At 40.2% G+C, this 17,233-nt stretch overlaps 1 protein-coding gene across 9 annotated transcripts in view; it reads right to left on the bottom strand.

Annotated features, from left to right (window-relative positions):
• The window catches only part of DNAH11 (dynein axonemal heavy chain 11), a 367,742-nt gene that overhangs the window by 304,635 nt on the left and 45,874 nt on the right, over window positions 1-17,233 (bottom strand). For 7 of the 9 annotated variants that reach the window (XR_008717731.1, XR_008717733.1, XM_055589961.1 and 4 more), the window contains exons 13-18: window positions 12,156-12,260; window positions 11,612-12,004; window positions 4,257-4,589; window positions 3,148-3,402; window positions 2,894-3,063; window positions 2,440-2,662 (exon numbers count right to left, since the gene is read on the bottom strand). Coding sequence is in view for 7 of the 9 variants with exons in the window: in XM_055589961.1 (XP_055445936.1) it covers window positions 2,440-2,662; window positions 2,894-3,063; window positions 3,148-3,402; window positions 4,257-4,589; window positions 11,612-12,004; window positions 12,156-12,260 (1,479 nt within the window). In the remaining 2 variants the exon portion in view is untranslated. Of the gene's footprint in view, window positions 1-2,439; window positions 2,663-2,893; window positions 3,064-3,147; window positions 3,403-4,256; window positions 4,590-5,156; window positions 5,326-5,352; window positions 5,573-11,611; window positions 12,005-12,155; window positions 12,261-17,233 lie in introns of those variants that run through there. The other 2 variants (XM_055589966.1, XM_055589967.1) reach the window with 2 other exon arrangements.

Genomic DNA, 17,233 nt, shown 5'->3' with positions numbered 1-17,233 from the left:
AAATGGCTTCAATTAAAACAAATCTGGTACATTGTTATCCCCCACAAGCAACTTGAACTGCCTATAAATCTTATATTTTCCCCTATCACCATGAATTACCAGCATCGAAACACACACAGAGCTAAAAGTGTGGTTCACTTTTGAAATCTTGAAAAGCTTAGTATTTTCAACATTGCCAAAACTGTAAGTAGTGAGTCAAACTTATTTTTATAGAAAAAAAGGCAGAATACCACATTTGCTTTTATTCCTCTTGGAAATGAAGACTCCATTAGAAAGCATGTAAGCTAAAAAATGCATAAAAGAATTTTAAATCTTTCACCAGACCACAGCACTAAAATTAAATATATGAACCCCCATTTCATAAAAAAACTAACAGTCAGAACTAAGTGACTTGATCAAACATGTCTCCATCACCACTTATACTTTCCTCATTAACTTATTGTTGAACAATGTATATAAGGTGTCATTTGTGTCAGGAAAATTTGTCAAAGACTTAAAAATGACAACAGAAATGACTGGGACCTAGCTTTAGCAAAGTGTGAGCCAAACTTTTATAATACAAATTCTGGAGGCCATGACCCAAATCCCCTATCAGTTCCTTCTATTTTGGCTGGTTTCTCTATATGACATATTTTCAGGTTCAAGATCTGACTCAAAGAATATCCCAATCTTCCTAAAAACAAACACGCACAGTGTGTTCTACCGTAATTATTTAATCTCTCACTCTTGTTATATATTATCTATCCACATTGCCTTTCACTCCAAATCAAACTAGATTTTCTTTTAGAGACAGATTTTACTTAAAATTTAATAATTCATATACAGTAATTCTTTGTAGCCAACAGAGCACTTGTAAATACATTGTTGCCGTGAGTCTTCACAAAACAAAGTGTGGACTATAAAAGGGAGCAGCAGAAGTGAAAAACATTTTGGCAGTTCCTCAAAAAGTTAAACTTAGAAGCCACATGACCCAGTAATTCTACTCTTAATTTTTTTTCAAAAAAGGAATGAAAACAGGTACTCAAATACTTTTGCACTAATGTCCACAGCAACATTATACACAACAGCCAAAAGATGAAAAGACCCCTAATACTCCTTAATGGGTGAAAGGCTAGACAAACTGGAACACACACACACACACACACACCCCTGAACATCATTCAGCCATAAACAGGAATGATGCAGTGATATATGCTACGATGTTCATGAATCTCAAAAACATCCTGCCAAGTGAGAAAAGCCAGACTCAGAAGGTCACATATTGTATAAAACCACGTATATGAAGTTTCTACAATAAGTAAATCCATAAAGACAGGAAAAGATTGACAGTAGCCTTGGACTGAGGGCAGGTAGTGGGGAATGACCACTAATGGACATGGAGTTTCTTTGAAGGCGATGAAAATGTTCTGAAACTATGATAGACAGAGCCAGTGGTTACACAACCTTGTGTATGTACTAATGCCACACATTTTGAAGCGGTCACTTTTATGTTATATGAACTGTGAATTTCACCTCAGTTTTTTTAAAAAACATGGGGAATCGGAGACAGTATAGACAAATGTTAAAAATGAGGGTTCTTGAGGGATATTGTACTGAAGAGGAAGCATGCTCTGAGACAAACATATGAGATGGATTTCCAAAAAAGAAATCCTAGTTTGAGCTCCATGCTCTAATTACTGAACTAGACAGAGTTCAATAAAAAGTTTTTGTATTTTTTTACTTAATGCAGAAACTGATCACATGACTGAAATCCAGTCAAACATAAACCCGTCCTGGAAGCTGGTAGATGATGTAAATACATAAACTATCTATAGAACTTCAACATGAACATGGGAATACCATCTCAATGGTGAGATTTTTATTCATGAATTCAGTTGTAACCACAAAGACTTTGTACATCGTTTGGCACACAGCAGCCAAGTCAATCCAGAACATAGAAAGAGCAGGGTGACACAGAAACCCTGTTTAGGAAACAGTGATTTCTCCATCCAAATTGGGCTTTATTTATTCTTTATTAACATGTCCACGATTTGTTTCCAAAGACTAGGATGGTTCTCAAGTGACAGGCAATTTTAGATGAAAAAGAGAGCTGGAGTTCATTTCACATGGGAAAGTGAAGATATAAGAGGAACCCCAAAAAAGTCCTTGAGAGACTCTCTATTACCTGAACATGAAGATGGTGAAGCACAGCCATGCAGAGCAAGGATTTGGGCATGAAATACCCCTAGATTTGTATGTCCTGGCTTCATTACTTGAGTGGCCCTAAGAAAATTATTAAGTCCCTTTCAGCTTTAGATTCCTAAGCTGTAAAATGAAAACATTAATATCTACAGTATATGTTGCTACGAGGAGTCATAAGAGAGTACACGTGAAGAATGAATGTGGGTACAGGAGGTGCTCAGTTTATGGTAATTGTGACTATTTTACCACTACACTCACCTTTAGCTGAGCATAGACTTGCTCAGGCATCTTCTGGCCATACATTTCCAAGAGTGTGATGGTTTCTTTCAGTGGTTCAAAGAGCTCATCAGTAGCTCTCTGCCGGCTTCTTACAGCCAGAAGATGCTCCATAGTGTCAACTAAACCATCATGATCGCCTTCACTTAATTCTCTCTGAAGTCCAGCATCTGTCTCCTTTATAAATTCTTGTAGCTCATTCAGGCTATAAAGACATGTATGTACATACACATATACAAACACAAATTAAACTCATTAAAACTTAGAAGAATAAGGCTTTTGACTGATTCTTATTTTCAGTATTTACCTAAGTAAATGCTTGTTAACTGTATTATAAAACTGGCAATTTTAATGCTCTTAAAATTAATACATCAGTTTTAAGCAGCAGTCAGGTATGAGAAGTTATAATTCCAAATGCCAAGACACAAAGGGCTACCTGTCGATGACAAATCTCAAAAGATGCTCCTGAAACATCCAGCTCCATTTCCTGATGATGTTCAGCAAGCTCACTTTAAAAGGCTTCATGTCAACCTTGAACCAACTATCAAACACCCTGAAGTCGTCAAACTTGCTCATCTGAACATACAGGGCCTCATAAATGTCAATCTATAATTAGAAAAAAAATTAGTCACTGTGCAACAACTCAGTCAAAACCCAGAAACCAGATTGACTGCTTAGGGTTTTCCTTGCCTGTTCTTTGAACTGCTCAAGTGTTGGTGATTGTTCAGGGACCTCTTCATTCACGTGAGGCTCCATCTCCTCAGCCGACACAGTAGGGCCATACAGAAGGAAGCGCTTCATGAACTCGGCTCGGTCTTCTACCCAGAGGTAAGCATACGTGTCCAGGGTGTTTCTGAAGTCCAAGACTTTGCTGATAACGTCTGCTACTCTCCTCATGATCTCCTGCCTACCTTCTGCCAGGCCCAGCATGTTGTCCACATCACTCTAAACAACAGGAGAGCCAAGCATTTACAAAACTCAACCATGTTCTTTCAATTATGTGCAGCCTAACATTCTCCAAGGCCAGTCTTCAAAAGGACAATAGTTAGTAAGATAAAAAATGTGTTGCCTTTCCCAACTTCTTTCTTTATGCTCATTATCCCAATTAATTTTGAATCATTAATATAAAAGCTAATTTTATAATAATAATTGTCATTAATATACATATATTTGTATGGACATTACATATTCAAATATCTGGGTAGTTGAGTAAGCACATTCGTTTTGAATTCAGGGAAGTTGCAACCTCTATATCCTTTTCTGCCTTTTCATCTGAAATATTGTTTCTTAATATTTTCTCTTTTGCATTTATATATCAAGAATGAGGTGCTTTCTTTCATGTGGCTTTATCCCGTTTTAAAAGGCTGTTCTAAAATTCCTGATTTTCCTGGCTGCCTCAGGATCAGCTCACAGCATGTTGCTTTTAGGTTAGTTACAAATAAAATTAACCATACTTGGTATAAATACAGCAAAGAAGTGTGAACATCAGAATACAGAAAACACTAGAACTCAAAACTGAAGTATATTCAGAATAAAAGCTTTGGAATTAGCTTTGCATTTGTTTGTAACTCTAAACATATGTGCAAAATTGGATAAAATATATGTAAATATGTTGAACTTTTAAAAATATGTAAACTTTTTAAAGAATTTATTTCCTTTTAAGTTTCCTTGATCTCTCTGTATTCTATTTTCTGCATTCAGTATTCAGTATCACTATTAATAGATGCATGTATAAGCTCTTAATCTATTATGTACATATAATTAACAATAAGCGTAATACCTATTTACAAAGAGCGTACCTGGTAGTTTTCTGTTTCCAGATGTGCTGCTACTCGCTTCATCTGGGCAGACATTCTGAAACTACTGCATAGCATTTCTTCCACCAGATCATAGAAGCCATCTCCAGCCTCTCTTTCTAAAGAAGGCTTAAACAGAATCTCTGGGGGCATTAAGATCATTTGTGCTTGAAAAAATGGTGCAGGTTTCAATTGTTTCTCTGTGTTCTTCAGGAAGAAGTCTAAGTCATGCATTATCGCTTGAAAAAAGCCTTCCACCACGATGTCATCAATGAATTCTACATAAATCTTCCAGGCATCCAGAGAAGGATTGGCTCTGAATAGCTTCCTATTTTCCTACCAACAGACAAGTATTAATAGATCAGTATAGACAACAGTGAGTATAAAAATGAAAGCCGTTCATTTAAATAGTCCATTAAAGGGGCTGCATTTGGGGGTACAACATAGAAACATTCAAATGCTTAGTTGTAGAATCTTAAGCCAGATGGCAATGACCTAAGCAGGATTTTGTAACACTTAGTTTATCTATAAAATACATTCAAAAGTCATTCTTTAAAGGAGAAATCATATGTACTGCTACCTACAAATACACACAAAAACTACACTATTTCCCAAAACATCCTAGATGGATGGGGTCTGAGACTTGACCTTCCAGGCCCTCTCCTGTAAATGAAGTTCTCCCATCCAGCCAGTCGGCCGGAGAACACTGTGCTGGGATAACCAGAGATCACTAAGTCAGCATAGAGTGACGTGCTCTAGGCCATTTTTGGGGACTTGCACTGTACTTATGTTAAAGTCCATTAACCTGGTTTAACTGATTGTCTCCAAACACAAAATTATTTTGGGCCACCCACCTATGAGCAGCTGGAGGAGTAATACTAACTCAACTTGGGAAACACTGACCTGGGGAAGTCCAACCTCCTTTTGTGCTTTAATTACATCAAATTCAACTTCTGCATCTCCCCATAGGTGGGTCAATGGGCACAACAGCCCAGACCTGGACACGGTTAAGGAGACTAGAGGTTGGGCACAGTGTAGCAGGTTGAGGGACAGAGATTTGAAAAGGTCAGGTGAGCAACAAGGCTGGTTCCAGGGGTACCTTCTGAGTGGCAAAGGCTGAAGTCTATACAGGCCAGAGAATAGATGCAGAAGACAGAAGCTACTGTGACACAGAGAAAGTATGTTAGTCACTCAGTCGTGTCCGATTCTTTGTGACCCTCTGGACGATAGCCTGTCCATGGAATTCTCCTGGCAAGAATACTGCAGTGGGTTGCCATCCTTGGATCTTCCTGACCCAAGGATCAAACCTAGGTCTCCAGCATTGCAGGCAGATTTCTTTAACATCTGAGCTACCAAGGGGGACACAGACAAAAGATGATAGCAAAACAGCTGATTATAAGGTAGATTATGCTTTCTTTGATTATTCACCACTGTGGAGATATGATCCAGGATTCAAAGGTATGTGCTACAGGCAAGAATCAGAATTACAGAGGTGACTCTCAATCCTGATAAAGCAGGACAGGAATTAGCAAGTTTTTGAGGGTTGTTCTTTGTATGTGTGTGTGTGTGTGTGTTCGTTCTAACAAATTTAAGAACTGCTGTTTTCAGGGATGCTGTCTTTTCCACCACCCAGGTGGAAGCATTCACATTTGTGTGTTGTATATGACCCACACCGCTGGAGCCGGGCAGTACACACCCCAGACAGCTGTGCACAGCAGTCCTGTCTCCACTGCGGAAGCCAGAAAGGAGAAGTACAGAGGTCAAAGGGGTGAAAAAAAATCCTCAAAGACTATCTTAAAGAGTTCAGGCTCTGCATCTTGAAGGTATAAAACAAAGACCTAAAATGCATCCAGCATCCCATTGATAGGAACGAGAACCAGAAGCCAGGCCTCTTGACTCCTCAAAGCAGGGTTCTTTGCAACACGTCACAGTAATACACCTGTGATTTCCTCACTGTTCCTACTTTCTCATATCAAGAGACTCAGTGTATATCACTACAGTGCCACTTACAAGAAGTTGTTGTAGTTTCAACAATTTACAGTATAGGGAGGAAGAGAAATAGAAAGGAGAGCTTTGGGTGACTGAATGATCACTCGGGTCCCTTCCAGACCCAATCGTCCACGGTTCTGCCCTTCTTATCATCTTAGATGCTGACTACAGACATGCACTGAGATTCGACAGCCACAAGGGCATGGCATGAAAAGGCAGAGCTTACCCACCTGCTGCTGGCTTTCCCCAAAACCACACTCCTCACTGGAAGTCTGAGGACCAGGCTCAAAATGATGAGCTAATAAGAGGTGGGGCAATCATTTAAAACACAGATTACAGAAACAAGTAATCGCTTCATTTCTATTTTAAAGTTGCATTCCCTCAAACTGGAAGCTCTCCACAGTTCTTGGTGACTTCAAAGCTTCTTAGTTTTTTACTTAAAGGCATAAAGCAGAGTTTACTTACTAGTAGAAAAACTCCAACCTTATTCTGTGAGAATAACACGGCAAAACCTTGCTTGTAACTATTTCCAGTCATATATTGGCAACAATTTCAATGCATTTTGATCAGGATTCATAAATTTTACTGGTCTAAACCCCCAAGTTACTGTTTGGGGAGTCCAGTTTTTTATTATCAAGAAAATACAATAGAAGAAGCTAATCGTAACCCATCATCTGTCCTCCATGACACAGATTCTAAGGCATAAACACTCGTAAGTGTGTCCTGAAAGTCACAGCATAATTCACAGTATCTTGGCAAACTAGGAATAGTCAACGGAATGAGTAAGTTAAGATACTGCTGAAAAAACTTTCTCTTTACATATCATAACAACCCTTTGATTCCTTCAAGCCTTGTTTAGTCGCAAGTCATATCTGACTCTTTTGAGATCCAATGGACTTGTAGCCCGCCAGACTCCTCTATCCATGAGATTTCCCAGGCAAGAATATTGGGGTGGGTTGCCGTTTCTTTCCCCTGGGGATCTTCCCGACCCAGGGATCAAACCTGCGTCTCCTACATAGGCAGGCAGATTCTTTACCATTGAGCCACCCGGGAAGCCCCAGCTACCCGGGCCTTAGGGAGAGCCTTCAGCAGGAGCATGGCCCTACCCACACCTTGATTTCACACTTTTAGCCTCCAGTCTGTGTGAGAATACAATTCAGTTGTTCTAAGACATCCATCCCTGGTACTTTGTTACAGAATTTGTTACTTTGTTACTAGCAGCCCAAGAGTGCTAACACAGGCAGTCAGCAAAGCCTTAATAAGTGTTACCAGGAGGGAAAACTAATACTTCCTTAGATATTTCAGACAAACTTGGAAGTGAACAGTCTTTGAAACCCATATGCATTTTTCTCTCCCCCCCCCCCTATTTTGTGACACTCAGTACAGCATATCAAATGTCCCATATGTTATTTTTTAGTGAATGCATTTGCTGCTTTTCAGATACTGTCTTCACAGAATTCCAAAGCCAGTCTATGCAAAAATCTCTGCTTGGGTGGACATCTCTAACTAACATGCCCAAAGACAAATCCTGTCTTTTCTCTACAACATCTTGCTCTCCCATAGCCCTCCTCATGGCAGTAAAGGGAAACTATTTTCCCAGTGGCCCAGACCAAAAACCTCAATTTCATCTTTGACTTCTCTGTCCCCTGACTTGTCACAGAAGATATTCTTGGCTCTGCCTTCAAAATACATCCAGCACATGACTACTCTTTACCACTGTCACCCTGACCTAAGCCATCATCGCCTGGATTATAGACTCATCCCCTCATGGTCTCTCTCTCTACCATCTCCTGTCTCCCATTTCACTCAACAGGGAAGGCCTATGAGCAGCGAGTCTCTGGCTGCTATTTCCCCTTAGAGCAAAACCCAAAGTTCTCAAAATGGCCTGCTGATCCTGTGTGATTTGCCCCTTAAAAGCAGGCACTCAGTTATGTCTGACTCTTTGCAACCCCAAGGGCTGTAGTCCGCAAGTTCCTCTGTCCATGGAATTTCCCAGCAAGAATACTGGAGTGGGTTGTCATTCCCTTCTCCAGGGGATCTTCTTGACCCAGGGATGGATATCAGGTCTCTTGCACTGAAGGCAGATTCTTTCCTGAGCCACCAGGGATTTATCCTTAGTCCCTTTCAAACGTAATTATGTGCAATTATTCCCCTTGGAAATTACGCTTCAGGCAGGCTGGCTCTCTAACTGATCCTTAGATATGCTACCCATTACTGTTCAGTCCCTAAGTCGTGTGTGACTCTTTGTGACCCCATGGACTGCAGCATAGCAGGCTTCCCTGTATCCTCCATTATCTCCCAGAGTTTTCAAACTCATGTCCATTGAGTCGGTGATGGTATCCAACCATCTCATCCTCTGCCACCCCCTTCTCTTTTTGCCTTCTAATCTATCCCAGCATCAGGGTCTTTTTCTACTCTCTGCATCAAGTAGCCAAAGTATTGGAACTTCAGCTTCAATACTGGTCCTTCCAATAAATATTTGGGGTTAATTTCCTTTAGGATTGACTGGTTTGACCTTGCAGTCCAAGGGACTCTCAAGAGTCTTCTCCAACACCACAGTTCAAAAGCATCAATTCTTCAGTTCTCAGCTTTCTTTATAGTTTCACTCTCTCATCCATACATGACTACTGGAAAAACCATAGCTTTGACTAGACAGACCTTTGTTGGTAAAGGAATGTCTCTGCTTCTTAATATGCTATCTAGGTTGGTCATAACAATTCAAAAACACCAGTTCTTTAGCACTCAGCTTTGTTTATGGTCCAACTCTCACATCGGTATATAACTACTGGAAAAACCAGGGCTTTGACTATGAGACCTTTGTTGGCAAAGTGATGTCTTTGCTTTTTAATACACTGACCGGGTTTATCATTGCTTTGTCATGCGACCGATACTCCTTCTGTAGCTTTTGTACTTTGATACTAGAACATCCTTCTTTTGTTTTCCACATAGTGCTTTCCTTTTCAGTTCTCAGCAGAAATGCTACCTCAGTAAAGAGGTCCTTCTAACCACCTCAAATACAATGTCCACCCTGCCTGCCACTGATTCTCTCTCTTGCCATCTCTGCTTTATTTTTCACCCCTGCTCCTATGATCAACTGAGGTACTATTATATATTTTTTATTTTCTATTTCTCTATTCCCTGACAAGGGTGTATGGTTTAAGAGACAAGACTTTTTTTTCGTTTGCTTTGCTTTCTGTCTTCTGTTCTTTGCTCTTGCTTTATTTTGTATCTTCTCCTACCTTGATAACTCTGGAAGAGTGCCTATCACTGCTTCAAAAGCTCAAGTACTTGTTGGAAGGAGAGTAACTACCGGTGTCACCCTCAGGGGGTGGTTGAGAGGGTTACATGAGATGATGTCAACAAGATGGATGTCACACAGAGCATTTGCCCAACAGTGGTAGCTACTGACAGCATTCAAAACAGGTGATAACTATGACCAAGACAACAACCCCATTTCTAGCCTCTCTGTTTTACCAAAAGATCCCATATTCCTATCTCTTCCCTCAGAAATGAGCACAGTAAGGTCTAAGAAACGACAGGCAAGTAATACAAATTCCTCCATTTTCAATGCTTAGTAAAACCATACATAAAGCTCTTTTAGGTCCAATAAAAGAGCCCTTCTGAACTATTTCAAATCCTAAAGGATGATGCTGTTAAAGTGTTGCACTCAATATGCCAGCAAATTTGGAAACCTCAACAGTGGCCTGAGGACTGGAAAAGGTCAGTTTTCATTCCAATACCAAAGAAGGGCAGTGCTAAATAATGTTCAAACAATTGTGCTCATTTTCACGTGCTAGCAAGGTTACGTTCAAAATCCTTCAAGCTAGGCTTCAGTAGTATGTGAATGTATAAGATGTACAAGCTGGGGCTTGAAGAGGTAGACAAACCAGAGATCAAATTGCCAACATTTGTTAGATCATGGAGAAAGCAAGGCAGTTTCAGAAAAGCAACTACTTCTGCTTCACTGACTATGCTACAGCCTTTGACTGTGTGGATCACAACAAACTGTGGAAAATTCTTTAAAAGATGGGAATACCAGACCACCTTCCCTATCTCCTGAAAAATCTGTAAGCAGGTCAAGAAGCAACAGTTAGAACCAGACATAGAACAACAGACTGGTTCAAAATGGAAAAGGAGAATGACAAGGTTGTATACTGTCACCCTGTTTATTTAACTTATATGCAGAGTACATCATGAGAAATGTCAGGCTGTGTGAATCACAAGCTGGAATCAGGATTGCCAGGAGAAATATTAACAACCTCAGACATGCAGATGGTACCACTCTAATGGCAGAAAGTGAAAAGGAACTAAAGTACATCCTGATGAAGGTGAAAGAAAAGAGTGAAAAAGCTGGATTAAAACTCAACATTCAAAAAAACTAAGATCATGGCATCTGCCCCATCATTTCACAGCAAACAGAAGGGGAAAAAAATGGAAGAAGTGATAGCTTTTATTTTCTTGGGCTCCAAAATCACTTCAGACAGTGACTATAGCCATGAAACTCACAGACACTTGTTCCCTGGAAGGAAAGCTAAGACACACCCAGACAGTGTATTAAAAAGCAGAGACATCACTTTGCCAACAAAGTCCGTACAGTCAAAACTATGGTTTTTGCAGTAGTCATGTATGGATGTGAGAGTTGGACCATAAAGAAAGCTAAGCGCCAAAAAAGTGATGCTTTCAAACTGTGGTGCTGGAGAAGACTCTTGAGAGTCCCTTGGACTGCTAGGAGATCAAACCAGTGTATCCTAAAGGAAATCAACCCTGAATATTCAATGGAAGGACTGATGCTGAAGCTCCAATACTTTGGCCACCTGATACAAAGAGCTGACTCACTGGAAAAGACTCTGAAGCTAAGAAAGATTGAGGGTAGGAGGAGAAGGGGACTACAGAGAATGAGATGGTTAGACAGCATCACTGACTCAATGCACATGATTTTGAGCAAAGTCTGGGAGACAGTGAAGGACAGAGGGAAGACTGGTGTGCTGCAGTCCATGGGGTTGCAGAGTCAGAAATGACTAAGTGATTGAACAAAAGAAACAAACTTAATGAAAGGAGCTGCTATAAACTTTGAAGTCTTACAAGCAAGTATGGCTGGGGGGCTTGGTAACTTCCTGTTGGTCCAGTGGGTAAGGATTCGCTTTCCAATGAAGGGGACACAGGCTCCATCCGTGGTCAGAGAACTAAGATCCCAGGTATCGCACAGCAACTACGAGCCTGAACACTAACTACTGAGTCTGCACGCTCTGGTGCCTGCACAACACAACTACAGAGAAGCCCACATGCTACAAGGAGGATCCTACATGTTGCGACTAAGACCTGGTGCAGCAAATAAACAAATAGAAATTAAAAAAAAAAAAGGCAAGTACCTCAACCAAGTTGTGTATCTTGCAGCCATCTTCCCGGATTCGCTTGTATTTTTTCGTAAATGATTCACTCTTGTCCTCCCAAGTCACAGTGGTCTCCCGCCTGTGTTCTCTCCTGGGAAGGAGTGGGCACTCGGCCCAGGCCCGCATGGTCTGCTGGATCACTCTGACGTTATTCTGCGCATGCTCCACTCTGCGCTCCAGCTCTGAGGTGGCCATCCTTACCCTCTCGATATCCCCCCAGCAGTCATCCTGCCACGTCAGCAATGTGGCGGCTGCCTGCAGTTCCTCATCCACAGTCCTCAGCTCGTCCTCAATCAGTGGGTATTCAACTTCCAGAAGAGTCTGTTTCAGCTTATTATATCCGTGCACAAGAAGTTCAAGATTTCCAATGTACTGAGCGAAAGAAAACCCCAAAACAAAAAGCACCACATATGTTACAGCTGCTTTCTCTTGGAGCCATGAAAGTATCATAGGTCTACATGTTAATAATTAAAATTCCAACTATTTCTTTTCAAAATCTGCCCCAATATCTGAAAACACAGACCTTTAAGAGAGTGTTTCTTTTTTTGAAGATGGCGAAGGCTGAATCTGGTATGTCTGATTTCTTCAACATCAAAAGGTATTTCACTTCTCTTAATATGGCCACTAGCTATTAAAAGAAAAGCAAGAATTATTACATATTTTAAGGATATCCATCTAGTCAAAGCTATGGTTTTTCCAGTAGTCATGTATGGATCTGAGAGTTGAAATATAAAGAAAGCTGAATGCCAAAGAACTGATGCTTTTGAACTGTGGTGTTAGAGGAGACTCTTGAGAGTCCCTTGGACTGAAGAGATTCAACCAGTCCATCCTAAAGGAAATCAGTCCTGAATATTCATTGGAAGGATTGATGGTAAAGTTGAAACTCCAATACTCTGGCCACCTGATGTGAAGAACTGATTCACTGGAAAAGACCTTAATGCTGGGAAAGATTGAAGGCAGGAGGAGAAGGGGACGACAGAGGATGAGATGGTTGAATGGAATCACAGACTCAATGGACATGAGTTTGAGCAAGCTCTGGGAGTTGGTGATGAACAGGGAGGCCTGGGGTGCTGCAGTCCATGGGGTCACAAAGAGTCAGACATGACTGAGTGACTGAACTGAACTGACTGAAGGATACCATTCTATTTTAACACAAGTTAACATCAAAATGCTTGTAATTTCTCTTTTTTTGGCTTAAACAACAGAAATTTATTTTACACAGTCTGGAGGTTAGAAGTCCAAGGTCAAGTGATTATCATATTTTCAAACTGTCAGGGCAGAGAGGTTTTGTTTCTTATGCTTTTTCAAAGCAATAATAATACATTCCATATGACATAGAAGTATATAACTAATAAAGGTAGATAAGTTACTTACAAAACAGAAAGAGACTCACAGACTTAGAAGATGAACTTATGGTTGCCAGGGGGAAGGAATAGTTAGGGAGTTTGGGAAGTTCAGGTACCCACTGCTATATTTACAATAGATAAGCCTACTGTATAGCACACAGAACTCTACTCAGAGTTAGGTACCAGCCTGGATGAGAGGGGGTTTTGGAGGAGGATGGACACATGTATATGTATAGTTAAGTCCCTTCGCTGTTCATCTGAAACTATCACAACATTGTTTATTAGCCATACCCCAATACAAAATTAGCTTAAAAAAGTAATAATACAGGCAGAAATCACTGGTTGTGGCTGTCAGAGAAAGAATTCAAGCAACATCCACATGAAGGTCTGAAATGGAAGGCCACAAATGGACCTCGACCTTTTCCCAGCACTGTTAGTTCTGTTATAATGCTTATTTTGAAAACGCGACATCATTATATACCAGAGAGGAATCTGAGTATGCCACAAGTTTTGTCTTTGCTTATCTGCAGATTTATCCACAAGAAATGCTATGTAAATGCTAAAAACTGCGCCCAACTAACTGAAGGTTTCATTAGGAAGACAAAATTTTCACACGCACACGTCATAAACATCCACTGCCATTTACACGTGAGTGATGACACACCCATCCACTGCTGGTGGCGGAACTTTTGTCTGGTTTCAAACGACCCTCCTTCCCCCACTTCACAGTAACACACAAGTCGTAACGTACTTCTGAACAAACTTCGTGTCTTTGTCAAGAGAAAGTGTCACTTCATTGGAGAATTTATCTATTACCTAGCCATTTAAAATGTATAAAAAAGTATGCTACCCTTTCTCCTGGTTTTGTTTCTGTTTTTTCTTATTAGAGTATAGTTGTTGTGCAATGTTATATAAGTTACCAGTGTACAGTATGTTCACAATTTTTAAAGGTTACACTTCATTTGTAGTTATTGTAAAGCATTTGCTGTATTCCCCATGTTATACAATATATATATCCTTGTAGCTTATATTATACCTAATAGTTCGAATCTTTTAACCCCCTACCCCTGGCTTGTCCCACCCCTTTCCTCTCCCCAGTAGTAACCACTATTTTGCTTTCTGTATCTGTGAGTCTGTTTCCTTTTGTTATATTTGCTCATGTGTTATATTTGTTAGATTCCCCATATAAATGATATCACACACGGTATTTGTTGTTCTGTCTGACATTCATTTTTTATTATCACTGACAAAGTTTTTGAGCACTGTGCCCTAACCCTCACATTTCCCCATCAGTCCTGTACTTTTTATTGTGCAGCCTTTCATTGTGAAGTGATTTTTAGGAATGCATATGTCATGTCAGAGCAGAACTGACTGTAGCCTTAATTCAAGGTTCTGAGGAAGAGACCACGCAACACGCTTTAGAAGGTAACCCAACTGACTTCCTCAGGTTGTCACTCCATGGTTTAACTAGTACACTACAGTTTGTGTGTTTATAATCCCTTGTGGCAGAATTGTAGGGATTATCTCCAAAACATCTCAGAAATTCATTTTTTATAAATTGGTTTTATGCAATCAGAAGGTAGAGAAAATCCTCAGTTCTCCAGGTTATACATTTATACACATGTCCTGAGGTTAATAAGAAAAATTAGGTGATGCTATTCTTTGTAGTATTTCAGAAAATGAATCAGAACTTGGGTACAGCCTGTGACTATTAAAGTCAGTGAGACTCCTATATAGTTTTCCTTCTGTCTGAAGAACTTTTTAACATTTCTTGCAAGGTAACATTTCTGGCAATAAATTCCTTCAATTTTTGTTTGAGAAAGTATTTCTCTTTCACTCGTGAAGGATAATTCCACAGGGTACAGAATTCTAAGTTGGTGCTTTGCTTTTGTTTTTTCCCTTTAACACTTCAGACACTTCACTGAACTCTCTTCTTGCTTGCTTGCATGGTTTCTGAGATGTCAGATGCAATTCTTACCTCTGCTCCTTTATAAGTGAGGCGTCCCCCCCTCCCATCTTCTTTCAGACTGTTTCTCTCTATCTTTGACTTTCTGAAGTTTGAATATGATTGTGGGGAGGGGATTTATCCTGCTCAGTGTTCTCTGAGCTTCCTGGATCTGTACTTTGATGTCTGACATTAATCGGGGAAAATTCTCAGTCATTATTGCTTCAAACATTTCTTCTGTCCCTTTCTATCTTCTCCTCTGGTATTTCCATTACACCCATCATACTTTTGTAGTTGTCCCACAGTTCTTGGATAGTCCATCCTGTTCTGTTCTGGGAATTTTTTCCTCAGTCTTTTTTCTCTTTATTTTTCAGTTTTGGAAGTTTCTAGCATCATATCCTCAAGCTCAAAGCTCTTTCCTCGGCATGTCCAGTCTACTAATGAGCCCATCAAAGGCATCCTTCATGTTTGTTACAGTGGCTTTGATCTCCAGCATTTCTTTTTCATTCTCTCTTAGAATTTCCATCTTTCTCTTTACATCATCTGGTTTTACATGTTGTCTACTTTTCCCATTAAAGCTCTTAACATATTAGTTGTAGGTTTCTAAATTCATAACCTGATAATTCCAACATTTCCACCATATCTGATTCTGGTTCTGATGCTTAGTCTCCTCAAACTGTGTTTTTGCCTTTCAGAATGCCTTGTAAACTTTTACTGAAAGGTAGACAAGATATACTGGGTAGACAGGATACATTGCAGTCAACAGACCTTTAGTGATGTGAGAGTAAGGTTTGGGGTAGGGAAGGGTTGCATAATCCTGCTATCAGGTCTCAATTTTTTGGTGAGCTGGTGGACCATGCCCTTCACTGGTGCTTCTTGGTTCTCACTCCCCACCCATAGGTGGGATAGCATAGCTAGAGTGGCCTGGAGTTGGCACTTCCCTTCCCCCAGGTAGGCCAGGCCCTGGGAAGACAGCTTCTCCTCAGAGCAGACCTTATTGAGAAGAACAGAAGTCTCTGGCACATTTCAAAGTGGTCCTTTCCCTTCCTCCTGCTGGAAGTATTTTCCTCCAGGATTCACTGGAGGGGCTTCCCTGATAGCTCAGTTGGTAAAGAATCCACCTGCAATGCAGGAGACCCCGGTTCAATTCCTGGGTGGGAAAGATCTGCTGGAGAAGGGATAGACTACCCACTCCAGTATTCTTGGGCTTCCCCTGTGGCTCAACTGGTAAAGAATCCACCTGCAATGTGGGACACCTGGGCTGGGAAGATTCCCTGGATAAGGGAAAGGCTACCCACTCCAGTATTCTGGCCTGGAGAATTCCAAGGACTGTATAGTCCACAAGTCGCAAAGAATTGGACACGACTGAGTGACTTTCACTTTCACTATTCACTGCAGATGAGTGAGGACCTGGTGGAGCTCCAGGAAGTAAAAAACTCCCAGAAGCGTAAGTCCACCTCCAGTGACTGGGCACCCCTGAAGTTTAGGATGTGTTTTTGCTTTCTCTTACCAAGTTTCAATTGTCATAATTAAGTGTACTATATGTTGATTTGATACATTTATATGTTACAATGTGATTATCACCGAGGCGTTCACTAACAGCTGTATCATGTCACATAATTATCATTCTTTTTTTTTTTTTGTGGCGGGAACAATTATGATCTAGTCTCTTAGCAACTCTGAAGTTTATGACTCGGTATTATTGACCGTAATCACTATGTGATGCATTACCTCTCCCACCTGAAGTTTTCAGCTCTCAGACTTGTCCACACTGAGCCTCCAGCAATTTGTTGATTACAGGTTAGGTTTCCCTACACTGGCGCTGGCTCCCATGGAGGTTTCTGCTCCGCTATGTTTTGTTTCTAAATTAACTATATTTATGTATAATTTATATATAATAAAATGTACCCATTTTAAGTAAAAAAAATAAATAAATAAAAAATAAAGTCAGTAAGACTAATTTTCTCACCTCCTAGGCATAAAGTTGGACTACCATGAGACAGGGCCAGAAAACATAAGCCAGAAAAAAATTGATCAAAGACTACTGATTCTGTTCAATTAAACTGACATCTATTGAATGTTATCAAGGGCCAAATACTATGTTAGACACACAAACACAAAGATGAAATACGATGGACCTGACTCTCAAGTAACTCATTATCCAGTCAAGTGGAAGTAGTAAATAAATAATTACAAGACAAAATAAGAAAATAATTGATATAAAATTTGGTAAACAAATCTTTAAAGCAGACATAAAGAAGCTGTTTTAAGTTACAGTCCTCATAGCTCTGACATTTTCCCAAAATAAAA

Source organism: Bubalus kerabau, chromosome 8 (assembly GCF_029407905.1).
Source record: "Bubalus kerabau isolate K-KA32 ecotype Philippines breed swamp buffalo chromosome 8, PCC_UOA_SB_1v2, whole genome shotgun sequence".
Lineage (NCBI taxonomy): Eukaryota > Metazoa > Chordata > Mammalia > Artiodactyla > Bovidae > Bubalus > Bubalus kerabau.
Note: the sequence above shows the minus strand (reverse complement) of the source record. Positions and strands in the feature narration are given on the sequence as shown.